Source organism: Orbicella faveolata, unplaced genomic scaffold (genome assembly GCF_042242905.1).
Source record: "Orbicella faveolata isolate gen_17 unplaced genomic scaffold, um_ofav_v1 contig_35, whole genome shotgun sequence".
In the NCBI taxonomy this organism is placed as follows: domain Eukaryota; kingdom Metazoa; phylum Cnidaria; class Anthozoa; order Scleractinia; family Merulinidae; genus Orbicella; species Orbicella faveolata.
In genome coordinates this window covers 15,283,482-15,301,861 of record NW_028301564.1, presented here as the reverse complement: position 1 = coordinate 15,301,861, position 18,380 = coordinate 15,283,482, and the positions used below count along the sequence as shown (strand labels likewise).

The following is an 18,380-nucleotide window of genomic DNA, read 5'->3' as shown; positions in this document are numbered from 1 at the left end:
AAGTTTTGAACGACTAGTAGGTTTATATTAAAACAATTACTAGGTTATTCGCTGTCGATTTCTATGTGCGTGATAGAAATCTCGAGCTCATAATCTAATTGTGAAATAGATTTTACACGATTTTTTAACCAATCAGCACTCGTGTTTTCTTCGGGCTATTTTCTTAATATCTATGATAGGTCCTCAAGGGCAAATTATTATTTTCAGTAACTGCTCTTTTCAATGCTACACAAGTACCTAACAGAATGCCTAGAACAGGTTACCATCAAGGGTATTTTAACAAAATACCTGAGTTAGGTTAGCTTTAAGTGCTAACAATATTTCCAATATTTCTGATTTCAGTGTAACAGCTGAAATGGCCAATCAGATCAATACTGTATAGCTTAAGTCCAACATTTTGTAAGTACTGGACTAGTTAAAGCTTCTACTACTCTTCTTTTTCTTTTTCAATCATTCAGTCATATAATAAATCTGTTATTGACACCTCTTGCACTGCAAAATATCAAAGGTCAAACTGGTGTCAACAAACCTGGTTCATCTTGATAATATGTGATTTTGCAGTCAGCTGTCTGAAGAACATTGAAGCCTTCTCCCATATATCGAGGTGGTCTGTTGCAGAACAACATAACAGCTCATCATTGTCAAATTCAGCATTAATGAAATCTTTGTAAACAATTTTTTGAGGTGGATTGGATGACAGGAGCTGGGAGAAGTGGTCTACAGGGCTTGAAAAATCTTGAACACCAGCTTGCCCTTCAGACCAACAGATTTCAAATTTTGCTTGCCCTGGGAAAGTCTCAGTTTAAGTTCATTACGATTTAGCTGGGCAGCAGCAGATGACTTGCCTGGGCCCTTGCCCATCGATCGGACAAGTGAGAATGAAAAGTAACTTACGCAGCAGAAAAATCTACATGTCCCAGAGAACCAGATGACCCCTTTTTGGAGCCCTGGGTCTCGATACCCAGAACAGAGCCCAAAAAGTGGTTTAAGCCTGTGTAAGGTCATGTTATTGCTGGATGCCCTATGCTCCCATATGAGAGTGAAATTATGGTAATTCCCTGTTAAGCAATAACATTTTGGGTGAGGCATTGCTACATTGTATGTAACTCAGAACTGCATCAGTATGGAAGTGCTGAAAACAAAAGCCATTGTAAAGAACACTTTTCAAACAATCATCATGTTTTGGAAGACTTAAACCTTGACACTACAAATTGAAGTAAAACCAATCTTTAGATCCTTTTCAGTCCACAGCTTAAAATGTACATTCTCCCGCCGAATGCATATGTAAATGTTAGTTGAGAGAATTTACTGCTATAATTTATCAACACAAGATTGCCAAGTTGATGATTAAATTCTATATTCTCATTTCTTGTCTGCTTGAAAATGTATCAAATTGTTAAGAGAAATTAGATGTTGATGACAGTAAAAGAACTTACTCATCTCTCGGTCCATTGTAGGATGTACTGGGTGACAACATTACTCGCACATTTTTCCCCTGACACTTCACAATGTGCATGAACTCATCCAGTGAAGAGTTAGCCTGAATAAATAAAAATAAAATAAATGCTGAAAGGTCACCCAGCAGTTGACACGTGGCCATTATTAACAACAAGGCTCTACAGTAAGTTTCGATAAACCACTAAAATTTAATGAAAGGTGCAGTGGTCTAATGTTTGTTGCACCAGACACCAGATCGAGCAGCCCAGGTTCAAGCCCTGTCAAGGGTCATTGTGCTGTGTTGTTGGGAAAGACACTTTACTCTCACAGTGCCTCTCTCCACCCAGGTGTATAAATGAGTACCAGCAAATTTAATCCTGGAAGTCCTGCACTAGACTAGCATTACATCCAGGGGGAGGGGGTGAGTAACATTACTCCTATCCACTTAATATTAGGGAAACCAAAGATAAGAACCAACCTAATAGGCCGCAAGGCTCTAACACAGACTTAACTTAATTTGTTTTCCTTGCTTTGCTTGCAAAGTTGACCAAAAGAATTTTCATTTACCTGACAAAAGCCACATTGAATCAAAAAATATCTTGAAACAGTAAACAAATTTAAGCCACTTCATGAGCATTTGTACTTAACCAAATACCAAAATTATAATACAAATATTAATCATTTATATAACACAACTTTCCATAAGTGCGCTGATCAGCAGTACAAATTATAAATATTTATTTAGTTCCACAATGTGCCAATAGCCACAGACACTTGTACCTGAGAGGTGGTGTAAATTCCTGTGGCACTCTCAAACTTGAAACACAGAGTAGTCTCCAACAGCTTGTTTCCAAATGCTATTCTTCCCTGCAGTGAAATCAAATATAAAAATTATGAGAAAGCAACATTCAGGAATATATTGCCAGAGCAATGTTGACTGTGCAAATGAATATATGAAAGATCATATATTTGAACTGCGGAGAAAGATATTAAGACATTGGTGATCATTGCAGTTATAAACACAACTTAAGCGGCTGTGAAATTAAAGCCTGAAAAAATTCAGGCCTGAATGGCATTTGAACCCATGGCCTCTGCGATACCAGTGCAGTGCTTTACCAACTGAGCCATCAAGCCAACTGGGGGCTGGTCACATTGTTAGTTCATAATATACCCATAGATGGTGAAGAATGCAAATGAATATATAAAAGACCATATACTTGAACTGCAGAGAAAGATATAAAGACATAGATGATCATCGCAGTTATACTCACAACTTAACCTGTATACACAATGTTGACCGTATTTTAAAAAGATTGTCTGATGTACATACACTGTACAAGGTAGCACGGATTAAAACTCATTTGTTTGATGGAAATAATTACAGTCAACCCTCTCTTAATGGACACCTCTATAAGACGGACACCTAGTGCTGGTCCCGCCCATTTCTCAGTCATTTTACTATAACCAAACTCTCTATAAGACGGACACCTCCATAAGACAGACAATGGACAATTTGAAATCGTCAATGGACACATGTGAGGTGCTGAATGTGACATCTTTTTAGACTTGGAGCCACGAAAGACAGTCCTGAGTCATAAGATGCTTATGCTCCCCGTTTGCAGAATGTACTGTTCACAGTTTGGACTCTAGTTGACCCTTTAACTATTGATTGTAATATGACAAGAGACTTAATTTTATAAATATGTTTTAGTTCCAGTTTGTAGGTTTCGTTCAAGTAAATAACTTAAAACAAACTTTAAACAGACGCGTATTCACTGTGCACAGGTTCAGCATTATTACCTTAAAATTCCTGGGGTCATGTTACGTCGACTCTCTACAAGCCGAACACCTCTCTAAGACAGACAGCGAGGCCAGTCCTGATGGTGTCCGTCTTAGAGAGAGTTGTATTGCTAATACATAAATTTGCCCTTATGCTTGCGGTGATTATCACAAACTCAGCACTTCAAGCCTCATTTGTTAGTTATCCAATGCTGACTCATGAAATAATTGTTAAATAATCTTGCAACATATTTTAAAATCCTGAGACAGCACTTTTCCCAAAATGAAGACTTACATTATTGATATCAAACTTGACAGCTGGAACCAGTTCCAAAAGCCATGCTGGCAAGCCACTTTTAACCTCTTCTTGGCTAAATCAGACACAGAAATCTTTAGATCAAAGTAAATTCCACACACAACTGCTAAAATCATGAAGCAGAATGACAAGATGTTATGTGCACCTTTAAACCTTATCTCTCAAGACATTTAACCTACTTTGCAGGGTTCAATATCCAGGCAAATAACTTATAATAATAAATATGTACATTACAACTATCACATTGCTGTGTAGAAAATACAAAAAAATGTACTGTAAAATAAGTTCAAGATATGAGAAAATGTTATAGAGACACACCCTTTTTCAACATCTGCTTTTCGTTCTACTGCAGCAGCATTGGCTACATGTATATTCTGGGCTGATTTGGCAGCATCTAGATGTAATGCATAAAACAAGTTTATTCAGTTATGTTAATGCTGTCAATAAACAGGGATCTCTAGATCATGAGATTACATGTACTTTAAGACTGGAACATGATGATGATGACCATGAAGACAACAGTGGCATCAATGACAAATTAAAGCAATTATTAGGAGGAGGAAAAAAAGGAGGAGAAGGTAAAGAAAACCAAAGAGGAGGAAGATGACCACAGCTATGTGTTAGAAGATGACAATGATGATGACGATTTTTTAATATGATAATGATAATACTGTCAAAGCGAGACTCAAAAATTCTCTATGTTCCAAATTTACATGTACTCTTACCTCCATATCTTTCAACTTTAAAAAGTTCTTCTAGTTTGTTGTACAAATGTGACCTGAAACATGACACGCGAGAAGTAGCTAAGTATTTATACTGTTATCATACATCTGGTAACGAGATTAGAGATGGTGACTTCCTAAACGCTTGAATCTGCCTTGATCTGTGCTACAATCTTGGTCAGAATAAAATAAGGAAATAAAACCACAACTCCCCAGCTAATCAATGATGAACTCACATTAAAGCCAAACCACACCATTGTAGGGATACATGTAGGTGGCCTTAATTTTTCAGCTAAATTGACCAAGATTGTAGCTGATTATTTGTTGCATTTTGATTCCAAATTGATTTTCTGTTCTTTTAATTATTTCAAATTGTTAGTTTACATCGCCTTTGGTTTGTCATTGAAAATGAAATACAGACATTTAGTAATGTCTCAACACATGGCATTCACAAAAGCAGAAATTTAAAACAATGCACAAATTATATTGTATATATTGTATATTATACACAAAACTTGTCATCAGATGAAATGCATTTAGTGTTTTGTTCTAACCTGTTATAGACATGGTATTCTAAGCCATTTAACCACACAATAAGACGTTGCTTTGCATCAACCTCTGTTAAAAAAAAATAAATAAATAAATAGACGTATAATCTACTATGCTAACATTACAAACTCTGTTACTTAATGAATTTCCTGATTACAGCATAAAGGAAATACAGTGTACATGATGAAGCACAGCATATAAAAGTTGGTTTTTTACAAAGGTAAATGCATGTATAAGTCTGCACTGGAGCCTAGTGGCCCATCAGGCCAGAATTTATCCATGGTTTCCTAAGTGTATGCAGCACTTGACAAGGAGTAAGACTACTTCCCCCTCCCCCAATCCCCAGATAGGATGCTAGTCCTAAATAGGATGCTAGTCCTAAATACACCTGTGCAGGGCTGTAAATAATTTTTTTCCCTTGAAAAGACATATGTCCTACTAAGACACCATCTTGGTCAGACAAAACAAATTGTGGTTGAACATCAGATTTACTCAAGGTAGATTTTTATTCATCCTTACTGCAAAATGATTTACAACAAAAACAGTTGGGATTTCGTTGGACAAGAGCAAATTTTGGTCGTCCGATGACCAACTGTTATATGCAGCCCTGCCTGTGTGAAGAGCAACACTGTGATATTAAAGTGTCTTGCAACATCACAATACTCCAACCAAGGCTCAAGCCTGGAATGCCCAACGCAGAGTCTGGAGTGCACTTACATGTACATGTAACCATTAAGGTGGCCTGTCTCTCAGCTCCCAGCTTCTCGGATTTATTTTGGGTTATTTATTAACAAATTTATGACTTCATATGAGGGAAGAACTGCAAAATAAGGGGGATTCCTTGTATTCTATTGATACTTAAGTGTGACTTAGGGTAGAATTTATAGAGTTAAGGGGAAATCTTTGTTGAAATTTTAATCGTTTTGACTTCTGTGATTTCAGCACTGTGTATAAATTTGGAACTATCTAGGAAAATTCTGTACCAGAAAATTATAACAACAAATAAATCTTCCAGTTGGTAATTAAAAAAGCTTACATGTAAGAAATAATAAGTCCTTGAGCTACAATGCCATGTTATTGCAGTAGCTTTAATCACTTAGATAAGCACTACAGAAACACATGATCTAGATCTGCTATACAAACCTATATCTGATGGTACAGTTTGGTAAGGCTTCTGCGACAATGCTGGTTTATAGGGCATCCAATACTTGAAGATTGCTATGCCATCAGTAACCCTAATCACAAAATCATAATGACAATACATGTTATAAACTTACATTAATAGTGTGAAAGAGGCTGTAATCCTGCTAAAATTGGCTAGACTTAGATACAATTCCCTGATTAACTATTACACATAGAAATCACGAGTGAATAATCTTATTGTTTAATGTATAAATCTACTAGTCAATCAACAAAATTTATCTAAATCCTCTTGACAGACACTTCGAAATAGTAAAGAAGCAGCCACCATTTTGTTAACAACTGCACACTGCTAGGCTACACATTAGATACAACAGAATAGACAGTAAGTAGCATAGCCAATAAAACAACAGCATTCGTGATAGAATGCTGGTAGATTTATACTTAAAACTTATATGTACCAGCTCTTCAGCTGTTGATTGAGGCTACAGTGTTTACAAGCGATATGTGTCCTTGTTTAATCAATACAGCAGTAGCAGTAAAATACTAGCCAGTGGATTAACAAAGAGTTTGAAAGTTAGATGTGCTAGCCCAATGGAAAATAGTTCAGGCTAAAAGATGACATATGATAAACATGGCTATTGATTCAGGTTAGGAGATTTCTATTCTTACATCCTTTTCATAGATAGGAAGACTTGTACCATATGGTTTCTAACAAATTGACTTTAAAAATAGAGCAATACTTGTGATGTAAATGTAATAAAATGAAAATGAAAATGAAAACATTACATGAAAAAAAAATGGAAAATGCTTTACCCACCTGAAACTGAGATCTTGAGTCACATAGACAACATCCCTAAACATGATCTTTCCAGATAATATGGAGAAGGAAAAGGAGCCTGTTGAATCACAAAATAAATTTTAATGGTAGTTTTTACATTGTTACATTAAATTAAAACTCTTGCCAAGCATCTAACTAGTATTGGGATCCTATTATATTGGTCATCACGTGAATTCTGGAAACCCTGAAAAAAACTTTTCTCTCATCGAAACGTGGTGCAGATTGTTTTTTGGTGCAGAATGACTTTTGATGGGAGCTCAGCACCAATTTTAAGAATCTTAAGGGAGTCAGTATCAGAAATGGTTTCCTAGTTAACATTTACCACAACAAAATGAAAACAAAATTGAAAACAAATCAGTCTGGTACAGGGTAGGGGTTTGTCTGTAGGGTGAGTCCAGCTGCACACATACACTTTTTTGCCTTGGAGCCTACAGCTTGAAAACCATGGGTCAATAACTCACTTTTAGCAAAATTTTATTCTGTTTAAAATAAATAAGTTGGTGTGTTAATGGTATAAACTAACATGGTAAGACAACTCGCTCTTAGTTTCTTCGACTCTTTGATAGCTTTGATAGTCAACAGAAACCTCAAGCTCACAGTCTCGTTGAGTAGAGTGGAGGTGGTATGGCTGAGTCGTTTAGGGCACTGCATTTGAAATCTGGAGGTCCCTGGTTCAAATTCTTGACACCCTACCACTATCTGGATTTGTTCTCGGCAGTCCCAAGTTCAACTCCTCAACACCATTGTGTAAATAGCCAACTGATTGGCCTCCCACCAACTGGGATTCTGAATCATTTATGTTCTATTTGAAATATTTTTTATTTATTTACAGTGTCCCCAGTTAGTGCAACAGTGCTAAATACATTTGACACTTAAATAAAATTATTTATATTTTATTTATTTATTTTTAAACTTACCAATCTTGAAGTATTGTCCATTTTCAATGTACTTGAAATTGATCAGTCGTGTAAGAATGTAGCCCAATACACGGGAATGATAGAAAGTGATGTAGATAACCCACAGGCTGGCACACAAACAAGACAGGACAACAAACACTAATCCACCCTGGTCATTGCCAGCAGATGGAGATACTGTGGTTGATGGCAAGGTGCTGCTGATGTTGCTGTTGTTATCCATATTCAGCCAAAAATTGCTAGTTTTATTCTGTGTGATGGCTACAGGTTGTCTAGTGAGTTAAGTATCACCTTTAGAAATAACAACTGGCAGTGCAGTTTAAGAAGTTTGCACTTTCCGCTCCCGAAAATATCATCTTCCTGGTTTGCCTTCGTGCAATCAGCTGGCGGGATTACGATCTACCGAGAAACAATTTTTATAGACAAATTCAATTATTTGCAGAGTCTAAACATGCACTAATCTCAGCGAGGCGCACTTATTTGATTTATAAACAACTGAAAATATTAATTTTCCTTCTTCGGCACTATTAATCAATATCATGACAGCAATTAAACCCCGCCACACTTAACGCACTAGAAATAACACAGAGAAAGAGTCGAAGGTCAACTGAATCTCTACATAAGGCCCAACCCTGTAAGAGACTTCACGCTTAAATGAATAGAAAAACAAACCTGTCTCGACAAATGCTTCAAGCGATTGCATATTTATCCATGCCCAAAATTATAAGTCTAAGCTTACAGTTTTTTCGTTGTGTAGTTTCCACAGAGCTGTCCAGCTATTCAACCTGGTAGGATCTTAGCCCACAAAGTGTCTGCATTCCGTGATTTGAACAGAGATTGAGTGATACATTTGATACTTGTCTATTCATATCGTGGAAGCCATTTTGAAAAGCAGATAAGGCTAGGCTCAATCTCCCACGGTCAATTTTGGCAATTCGCGGTTTCAGCCTCTTTGCGGTCAAACAGTTATGCGCCTGTCACTGGGGACAAGATCATAAGACAAGCCAAGACACCAACGATCTGATTTAGTGCGTCTAAAAGGAATCCAATATGCTTACTGGGACGAACTAAGGGCTTACATGGCCTAATAGTTCTCGACTGTCTTTATACGGAAGCATAAAACATCCGAGAAATAAAGTTCGTCTGGGGAGTAAAGCGCATTTTTCAGAATGTGGAGTACACACGTACAAAGCGCGCGCTAAAGGCGCGAGCCACCAGCGAGCCGTCAACCAGCGAATCTAATTAAACCAAAAAGAAATCTATATCTAAATATGTTTATTTTTTCTGAATTTCCGGACTTACGCACGTACGTACGTGTGTATATGCAGGCTACGCTCCTGTTCGTTATATAGACGGGTCATTGACTTCTTGAAGTTTTAATTTTCGAGTTAGAAGACGAGGTGAAACGACTTCTAACTGAAAGTCCGATGTTTATTTTTGAATTGCTTGCGTCCGGATTCCACTGATTGACTCCAGAAATAAACATTTCCTCATCGTGCGGGTTGATAAATCGCATATATCTCACCTTGAATGCGGAGGGGCACTCCCACGTGAAAAGTTTGCTGTTGCTTTGCTCGTGTTCTCCCTTTAGGGTGTAAATCATGGACTTGGGTCGCACTATTTTTATCTTTCAAGGTGTATTTTAGGCTTGCACTCGAGGCCGGACGTGACAAACAAAGGATGTTAAGTCCATTTTAAAGTGGTGTCTTATCATATGCGGTCAAATAAAGCTCGCCCAGATTGGTGTCATCCTTGAGGGGTTTGATTCAATGTTGCGACGAGTTCCCCGACCCGTTTACATCTAGAAGTCCCCTCAGACCCTCGTAAAACCCAACGCTTACCACATCTTCACGCAAATCAACGAAACCGGCCACTATAATCATGATAATCATCTCCTTTCAACAGAAATGCCATTTTCTTCCTTTCATTTAATTTTCTGTCGTTAAAGGCCATCAGTAGTAAACAACACCGCCTTCAATATGTTCTACGTCCAAGATTTCCTTGATTAATATCACTATCCTACATATAGCCATTGACAGTAAAAATTTATAAAACATACAATTTACTTTCAAAAAAAGGTACTACTAATGAATTACCTTACAGAAGAAAAAGTCCATGACATAAATAAATGAATCTTAAGTGTTATATGATTGTATTGTGATGAAAATAGTCCAAATGTGGCTTCATTCTACAGTTAATCTAACATCGGACCGAAAATAAACATTACTTTTTTTGGACGAGGGCACCAAAATAGGAAATACTACGCTTTTACGCAACGAAATTCTTATTACAATTATTATCATTATTGGAGTGAGTTTATATTTCAAGTTTTTTTCATTATCCAGGATAGCTCAAATGATATCGATAAGGCACCGCTCATAAATCATGTACGAATGTACTTACAAATAAACATTTCTCTGAAATTATGTTGTAGTCAACTCTTTGGTAAGAAATTTAAATTTTCAGACAGTTTCTTGTTGCACTTTTGAAACAATTAATTAGCTTCTTCCCAATCTTTGTCTTCTGCACCGATTAATTAAATTATAGACAGAGTATGAGAGGCGAAAAAAAACGCCTCATTAAACTATCAACGGAAAACTACCATTAGCTCTTGAAAAATAATTTCATCCTTTCTCACGGCGCACAGTTTATTGACAAAATGAAAGTTGGCAAATCCCAAACCTGACAATTTACATAATGGTAAGCATTAAGTAATTGAAAAATACTAAGATCTGATTGCAAGTTTCCTAAAATCGACCGACAACCTATCATTCTAGACAAATATTAAATGGATGAAATGACGTCTTCATGAACAAATATTACCCATGTAAGGTATATACAATAACAATCAAATTCTCACTTGAAATTAATATTTTTCGAGACTTGACTTCGATTAGTTCTGGTATCTTGAGCACAACAAAGGGAAAAAAATCTGGTCGAAAAAATGGCCTTAGCCATCAGTTATTTACTGGTATCCGTTCGTTATACTCTTATGGTTTTGTTGCCTGTGAATCTTGTTGGAAATTCTTTTGTTGTAGTTATCTTCTTAAAAATGAAGGCGGCGCGGCAGTTCTCCGACTTCTTGCTTTTCAACCTCGCCATGGCGGACCTCTTGTTTGGGACTGTAGTTTCGATCTGCAACCTGGCTTTCCACTTCGCTGGTACTGCCATCAATGATTTCTACTGTAAAATCACAGGTGGAGTTGTTTATCTCGGCTGTGGAGTTTCCGTGTTTACTCTGGCTGCAATCGCTATGGAAAGACACGGCGCAGTGGTTAAACCCGTGCGCGCAAGGGTTCGATTGCGCGATTTGAAAAGACACCGCAAAATTGTACAAATCATCTGGATAGTCGCCCTCGTTGTCGTCAGCCCAATTGTCGTATTTCTGAAGAAAATAGACGTCTCCGAGAACATTGTCGACTGTGGCTTTGTGCAAAATGATGGCATGGCGGAGTTTGGACGAATCTACGACGCTCTGGTGGTTCTTTTGCTGTTTTTTGTTCCTAACTGCTTTATGTACTGTCTTTACGGAAGGCTAGTTTACAAACTCTGGTGCGACAATCAACTTCACAGAAAGCCAAGACTTGCCCTGATGAACTCTCGCGATAAACTGACGAAAGTGTCTTTCGCTATCACGATGGTGTTCACAGTTTGCTGGGCGCCCTATTATTTGCGAACCCTTTTGGCTCTTGTCTTAGGCAGACGTATGTTAATCTTGAGTTTAGTCGTTTGTCGCATTTTTATTGTCGTCAATTCTTGCGCAAATCCAATAATATACACTTTGCAATGCACTCGATTTAGAAGGAATTTAAAGGGATTACTCGATTGCAGGAAAAAGGGAAGAAAGATCTCACCCCACAAAAAATTAAATAACCGACTATCATGATTTTACAGGAAAGTCCCTGTCACACTGCTGTGCAAATGAATAAAAAAAGCACTGCCTGAATCGATCAATGCAAGACAGCTTTTTTTCAGTATGCTTGGAAAAGTCAATAAGGTGCTAACTTTCGCCCCCCGCTATGCTTTAAGAGGTTGATTTAGTTATTTAGTGTCTGTGCGCAATGAAATTAATATAACTTAATGCTCAAACACGCTGGTTCAGTCCGCTAAATCCATATGTCTGAAACACTTTGTACTTTCCCCTTCTCACTGTTATTTATATCTCCTTCCTCAAAAAATATTCAAAGATGTCCGTGGATGCAAATATTTTTTTCACAATTTTTTTTCACTTTTTCTTTAATCTGGTACCCACCAAGCCTTAGTGAGGAGTCGTTAAGGCAGGCGAAAACATCCTGCGAATTCAAAAGGATCTGTTTGAGTCCCTTTGTGAAACGTTTGACTTGTGTTTATACCTACTAGCATAGCCAGTAGAGGTCGCACAGGTCCGCCCAGGCCTTGCAATGTTATTACGTAATGAAACAGAAAGAGTGCACTATGGTGACAGCGCTTGATTCCCATCAATGTGACACAAGTGTTCTCTCTTCCGCAAAGGTTCGAAACTTTCGTTATAGAAAACCAGTGTGCGACATGAGTGTAGGCGCAATTGCCCTTCACGTAACCCTAGCCTACCTCGCACTCATATCGTTTAACGGATTCTCCCCGCCCGAAAAACCCATTTGAGTCTCTGCGGAGGAGAGAGACCCGAGTGTAAACCCTGAACCCTCCATCATTAGTGGATTAAGTGACGCTTGGTTGTTGCTTCTCGTTCTTGTTCTGAGGGTTTTTTTTTTCTGTTTCCCTGCCTCCACAAAAACTAACCCTCCAGGATGGCTAACACCTTTTTAACAAGTGCATATGCAGGAGCGCTCTTCTGTGTACAGTTTCAGGGGTAAATCAAAGAGTACATTGTTACTTTCTTTGCAAGCCCCTTTGATTGCTTTGAAGTAAAACAAAGACAGTGCCCCACCGGAGGTGCTATCACAAGGTGACTTTATTTCAACTTTCTGAACTTTCGTCACATTTCTACGTAAAACGATCTGGATCAGTTGAGGTTATGGGGCAAACACTTAAGATTTTTTAATTCATGTTTGGATACTATTTGACTACCCTGCGCATTTCAGCCACTAAGATTTTATCCTCAGCTCGACAACAAAAGAACAAATTTTTACTAGGTCATATTTAAGCCACTGATAAGTGAGTTCTTGGTAGCTCGGGCCTCATGGTATAGACCCCGCGATGGCCCGGAAAGCAAAAACCAGCTAGGTAGTTATTACCTCGCTACCATCAACACCATGTCTTTGACCATTTTTCCCTGAACGCTTGTTACCACACAATGTTTTCTAAGCATGCAGGAAATATTTCCTACTTTCTATAAAGGATTGTTTTCTTACACTTTCCCTAAGAGGAAGTTTTTTTTTTTTCTTTTTTTCTTTTTTTTTTTTTCATTTTTGCAACCTCCTTCGCGTTCCCGAACAGCGATTACGCGCCAGACTTTGCCAGACAGCATGATTGACAGCACAGTTACGTACGCGACCGACCTTCAGTTGGCTTGAAAATGAATTTGAATCGATAACCAAAAGTAAAATTCGACATTACCTCAAATCTACATCTACAATGTGAGAAACCCGGCTTGTATCTTTGCAACAAACTTTCTGGCCTTTCTGGCCAAAGCAACTAGCCGTTGTTATTTTCCTAAATGGCTTTTAAACTTGGATTGAGGCTTTAGTGCTTGCTTTCACGTTCTTGTCGACCACATGAAGAACTTAGCCATGAGGACTTCCTCACTTCATTCAAGCGTAAACTCATCTCCCATCCAGCAACACAAAACAAGAAAAACAGCTTCAATACCATCAAAACGTATGGCTTCTGATCTTTGGCAAGTTGTCCATTATGTTTGAAAATATCCACACTATAACAACCAGAGGCATGTTTACTTTCAAACTAGGTGAGTCTGCTTTTAATAGTTTAATTAGCAAATTGTGAATTAATTGAGCCTAACTTAAGATAATCCTCCATCGAGTTGCACTTTAATTATTTAGAGATTCATTCAAAGTTCACAAATTAAAAAAACTAGACTTCGTTTCAAGTGAATTTTCTCAACATCTGTGGAGCGCTATGCTGTGCGCGAGCAATCGAGCAAGTAAGACCTGTTACAGGTTGTTTATGACGAAACGATCGAAGACGGTTTCCATGGATCTGAGACAAAACTCAATCATTTGCATCAGTTATCGGTGCGGTCAGCATTGAGATTCGTAGCAAGAGAATTGTGATATTTTTCAAGCTCAAACCGAAGAGAAAATTCGCAAAGTAGAACAAAACCAAACAACAAAGCACAGGAGCAGTTTAGAGGAAGTTGTTGTTTTAAGCCCGGTGTCAAAAACCACAGTTATAAAACGCGATGGCATCCAGTAGCCGAGAGTTTGAAGGTGACAAAGATCGCCTCTCTTCAGTCCAACAAAAATCCAAAATACCAGTCCGTAAAGTGATTCGTTTGAACAACAACAGCGGGAAAAGTTCCTCATCTAAAGACGAAGCCGATAAAAACCAGCGCATTCTGAGGGATTCCGCAGAAAAGCCAATTGAAAACAAGCCTCCATCCCGGATTCCGATCTTGGTTGCTCGAACAAACAGCAAGACTGCCAGGGATAAACTCCCTAAGAGGGTGATGGCTGCAACCGGGAAAAGACCTATAGGACGAGAATCAGGTACTGCCGTAGTATGGTAATATTTTTCTTGTATTTCAGCGAAGATTTTAAACACTTTTAAGCATTTTTCGTGGAGTTGCGCCTGTCGTTACTTCGAATTCGGCTCATACTTGGTACACATTAAAAAGTAGTGTGAACTTCTTGGCGAAATTTATCAACTTTCAGGGTTTTGATTTAATTTTTGATTATGGCTGCTGATATCATTCTGGTTGTTTTCGACATCTTACTTAAAATTATACACGGAACAGCTTCACACTTTTATGAGTGATTCTAAAGACTGAAATAAATTAGGGTTACAATTACATGTAAAAGATTTTTGTAGTTTGACAACGCGAGAGAGATGGTGATGAGACAAGTTCCTCTTTCTCATTCGTCTTCAAAACATTTTGGTGCAGAAGACTCATTATCACTCATCAAACTATACGAACTATTTTAACCTTAACAGGTTTAAACTTACGAGAAACACAAGGAAAACAGGCAAGAATGAGGATTGTCCATACTTCCAATCGTCCAACCGCTGCTAGGCATAGCGATCCTGAGCCTGGCAAAGAATCAGCGCCAGCAAATCGAAGAATGCTTATAAGAAAAGTCAGGCTGTTAAATATGAAACAGGTAGATAACACACAATTTATGTTTCTAGTTCTTGCTGAAAAGTTTACAATCCATTCAGAGTTGTACTTTATGAGTTTCAGAGCATTTATCACATGAAAAACAACAAGGATATAATTTAAGAAACACTTCTGGCATCGACCGCCCATGAATTCGTGGAAGTGAGTGTTGTCGAGTTTAGCCCCATCTTCAAATTCATGCTAGGGAATCAGTTGTAATTTCAGCCTCCAAAGAGTCCCTTAGCCTTGCCAGAATTAACGAAAAAAAGCACTGAACAAATTAATAGAATGAGGAATACTGTGCGTGATACAGGATTGACCCTTGTATTTCTTATAATGATAAACTAATCGAATAATACTATCACAGAGGAAAGAGGAACTCTCGGTAGAGGGTGGGTTGGTTGTGAGGATAATAAAAAACCTTTTGGGGGGCAGCTTTCGTATTATTTCTTTTTCGTTTCTTCGTAGCTAGTTAATTCTAGTGTACTGCGTACTTAAGTTATGCATAGAAGACACAATTCTATTAGCAAACAGCTTTATCAATGCTTCTCCACGCGGTTAACATAATAAGTAACGGCTGTACATTTATATTGGTATTCGCCATATTTATGAATATCGAATCGAATTATAACTTTTTCTTCTATACAAATGTGTTTTGCTGTTTTGTTTTGTGTATATGGTGATTATTAAAACTCAAAACAGAAGGCCAAACAATATACAGAAACCTCACCGCAAAATCAAAATTTTACCTTTTTCTGGGTTAGCTTAATCGGGCTTTGAACAACCCGGCCCAGGAGCTACGCTTTTAGGCTGGCCTAAATCTATATATTATAAATCCAGATGTTCCTATATCTGTGTTTGCCATACTTACTTGTCTTTGATTCTTGGTCTTAAGTTTGCAATGTTCGCCTTCCCCAGATTTAAGATCAAGAAAAATAGTAGACAATGATTGATTGATTGATTGATTGATTGAAATTGTCTTAAAAACAGGTCTCCAAGGATGAGAAAGAACCATCTACAGAAACACCCAAGGCGCAAGATAAATCCGTTCAGTTAGCGAAGCTGAGTTCTGATTGTAAGTTACAAAGTGACCACCGGGATGATGTCATTGGTCAAAAGGAGGTCTCTGGAAGCGATTACGCTTATTTACGCGAGGAAGTGGAACTATTGAGGGGATCTCTGGATATGTGCAACTATCGAGAAGAGCTGTTAAGACGCGAGGTTGACGCTTTGAAAAAAAGTCAAGCTTTTAAAAGCGACGTAGAAACCATGGTTCTAAGTTGTGAGGGGGGCCATAAGCAGAAACTTGAACAGCTTGAAAAAGAACATTCCGAAATAGTAGAGGAACTTCAACAGTGGGTTGAGGATGGAGACAAGGAGAACAAAACTTTAGAGGAGATCATTGAAAAAAACAGTGATGAAAATGTGAAACTCTTGGCTCAGATCAGTGTCATGAAGAAAGAATTGAGAGCTTTGGAGAGAGAGAAGAACACTCTCCAGGCTGAGTTGGAAACAAAGAGCACGGACTTGAAGGGTCTGAGGTCTCAAGTAGACACCTTGGAAGCCGAAATTTCTCGCTTCAAAACTAGCGAGCTGGCGTTTAAAAGTCTGAAGGATGAAACTTCGAGTCTTATTGACAAGATTGAGGTTCAGCTCGATACATTCATGAACGAAAGCGCCAGAATAATTTCTGAGAAGGACCAAGAGTTAAACAAACACAATAAAGAAAAGTCGACGACTATTGGCCATCTTAACCATCGGCTAGGTGCGTTCAAGAAGGAAAAAGCCAGAATCACCTTGGAAAACGACGAAGAAAAGAAAGAACTTAGAGATAGAAAATCGAAAATTATTGATCAACTTAACAAACGGCTTGTCTCCAATGAACGAAAACGGCATAATTATTTCAGAGAAGGATAACAAATTAACAAACAAAACGGAGCCTCTTTCCCAATCGAAAAATTGTAAATTTAAATATGGCAAATATCTTTGTTTTAAAAAGAAGAAGTTGATATTGTGTAAATTGTTGTATACTTGCATGTAAATGCAATAAATCGTGTATAAACTTATTTGGCTCCATTTCTGAATTTCCGCTCTTAACAGTAAACCCATTCATTATATGGCTAGCACTGTGATATATATTATATGGCTAGCAATATGGCTATTTGAGCGGGTAAGAAGACCTGGCTCTCATGCCCGCTCGGGATTACCCACTCTGTCCTGTAAGAGGAAACACAATAAGTTTATTGACTAAGCCTTTCGGCCAAGATGGTTAGATCTTGGTCTCCTTTTCTTTTAGCATGTTTATAAATGGACCTCGATAGCATCTCAGCCCATAAACTCCGAAAAAAAACTTGCCCCAATCTCCACCTTTGCTACATGAGTATGTTACTTCAGAGGGCCAATAAATAAAATCAACCAATCAGATTGCTCCATTGCTGGTTCAATATTCTTTCAATGGCACTGTTCCGAATTTTCCCGAACGATCACTCTTGAAGATTATCTGGTTGTTTTATGACTTCTAGACTCGTCTTCTTTTTCTTCCAACTCTCTTTCCATTCTGTTTTGTTTAACATCAGACGTTAGGATATGCTGGTCTGTTCCTAATAAGAACTGCGCACTTGAAGTTTACGATGTTTTTCCAAACATAGTTGTGACGTTTTTTCTAAACATTTTCAGCATGCTCGAGCGGGCTCTTGCTGCGTTGGATCCGTACTGTAAAAACCTAGAGCCAAAATTTTCCCAATACACTACTGACCCATAGGCGTACGGACCGGGGGGGCGGGTTGCACCTCCCCCCCCCCAGTTTTAGAAACTTTTTAAATTTGGGGGGCAAAACGCTGATGATTCGAGCAAAAGTGCTTGGGAGAAAACATTCTAAAAGGTAGTCAAGGCCAGGCTTGTAGGCTCCTTTCTCTGACGTTTGCCTTGTGCAAATGTAGTTAAGGTCAAATTACATAAGGATACAGGTATTCTGTTTTGGAAAAGCCACATACCGTAGAATTCCGAAGGTAACCGCCCTGTTACTTTCGGATTTAGCAGGCAAAAGGGGCTGCTACTTTCGGGTAGCCGTCACCCATGGCTAGGCGTTACTTTGGGATGGTCAAAAAACGTTATACAGTAACAGCCGTTTCAGACAGAGCGGACGCGTAACAAAAGAAATTAAACGTTCCGTTTATGTAAGTTTCCAACTACCCATAGAAACAAAGCAGACTGTCTAAACAAAAAAAGGCCCTAAACCGGTTGGTACTTTAGGGCGAATCGAAAGAATAATGGTCGCATTATATCGCAATGCAACTGATTACCCTATGCCTTCAGTATCATATCATTTGACTCTGCTGCTAGACAAAAATAGCTTACAAATCATATTCAAGTTTCAAGAAAAATTCAGTAAAGTTAGGAATAAATAGATAAAAGCACAGATAGCTCTTCA

General features: G+C 38.2%; 2 protein-coding genes and 1 pseudogene across 4 annotated transcripts in view; 2 read left to right on the top strand and 1 right to left on the bottom strand.

Moving 5' to 3' along the window:
* The window catches only part of LOC110042955 (bridge-like lipid transfer protein family member 1), a 60,753-nt gene extending 52,142 nt beyond the window's left edge, over positions 1–8,611 (bottom strand). For 2 of the 3 annotated variants that reach the window (XM_089272513.1, XM_089272515.1), the window contains exons 1-11: positions 8,438–8,611; positions 7,702–8,097; positions 6,764–6,842; positions 5,947–6,038; positions 4,809–4,872; positions 4,258–4,310; positions 3,851–3,926; positions 3,512–3,587; positions 2,218–2,304; positions 1,437–1,540; positions 530–609 (exon numbers count right to left, since the gene is read on the bottom strand). In XM_089272513.1, the coding sequence (XP_089128639.1) occupies positions 530–609; positions 1,437–1,540; positions 2,218–2,304; positions 3,512–3,587; positions 3,851–3,926; positions 4,258–4,310; positions 4,809–4,872; positions 5,947–6,038; positions 6,764–6,842; positions 7,702–7,921 (931 nt within the window). In that variant the 5' untranslated portion in view covers positions 7,922–8,097; positions 8,438–8,611. The other variant, XM_089272514.1, reaches the window with a different exon arrangement.
* Positions 8,612–10,396: 1,785 nt separating this feature from the next.
* LOC110042916 (QRFP-like peptide receptor) lies at positions 10,397–11,644 on the top strand. The gene has a single exon (XM_020748298.2). The coding sequence runs from the start codon at positions 10,643–10,645 to the stop codon at positions 11,582–11,584; it is 942 nt and encodes a 313-aa protein (XP_020603957.2). The 5' UTR covers positions 10,397–10,642; the 3' UTR covers positions 11,585–11,644.
* A 2,213-nt stretch (positions 11,645–13,857) lies between these two features.
* LOC110042953 (uncharacterized) lies at positions 13,858–16,991 on the top strand (annotated as a pseudogene).
* Positions 16,992–18,380: the final 1,389 nt, after the last annotated feature.

Coding starts and splice junctions, on each gene's coding strand:
- LOC110042916 (XM_020748298.2), top strand. CDS start 10,643: ATGGCCTTAGCCATCAGTTATTTACTGGTATCCGTTCGTTATACTCTT.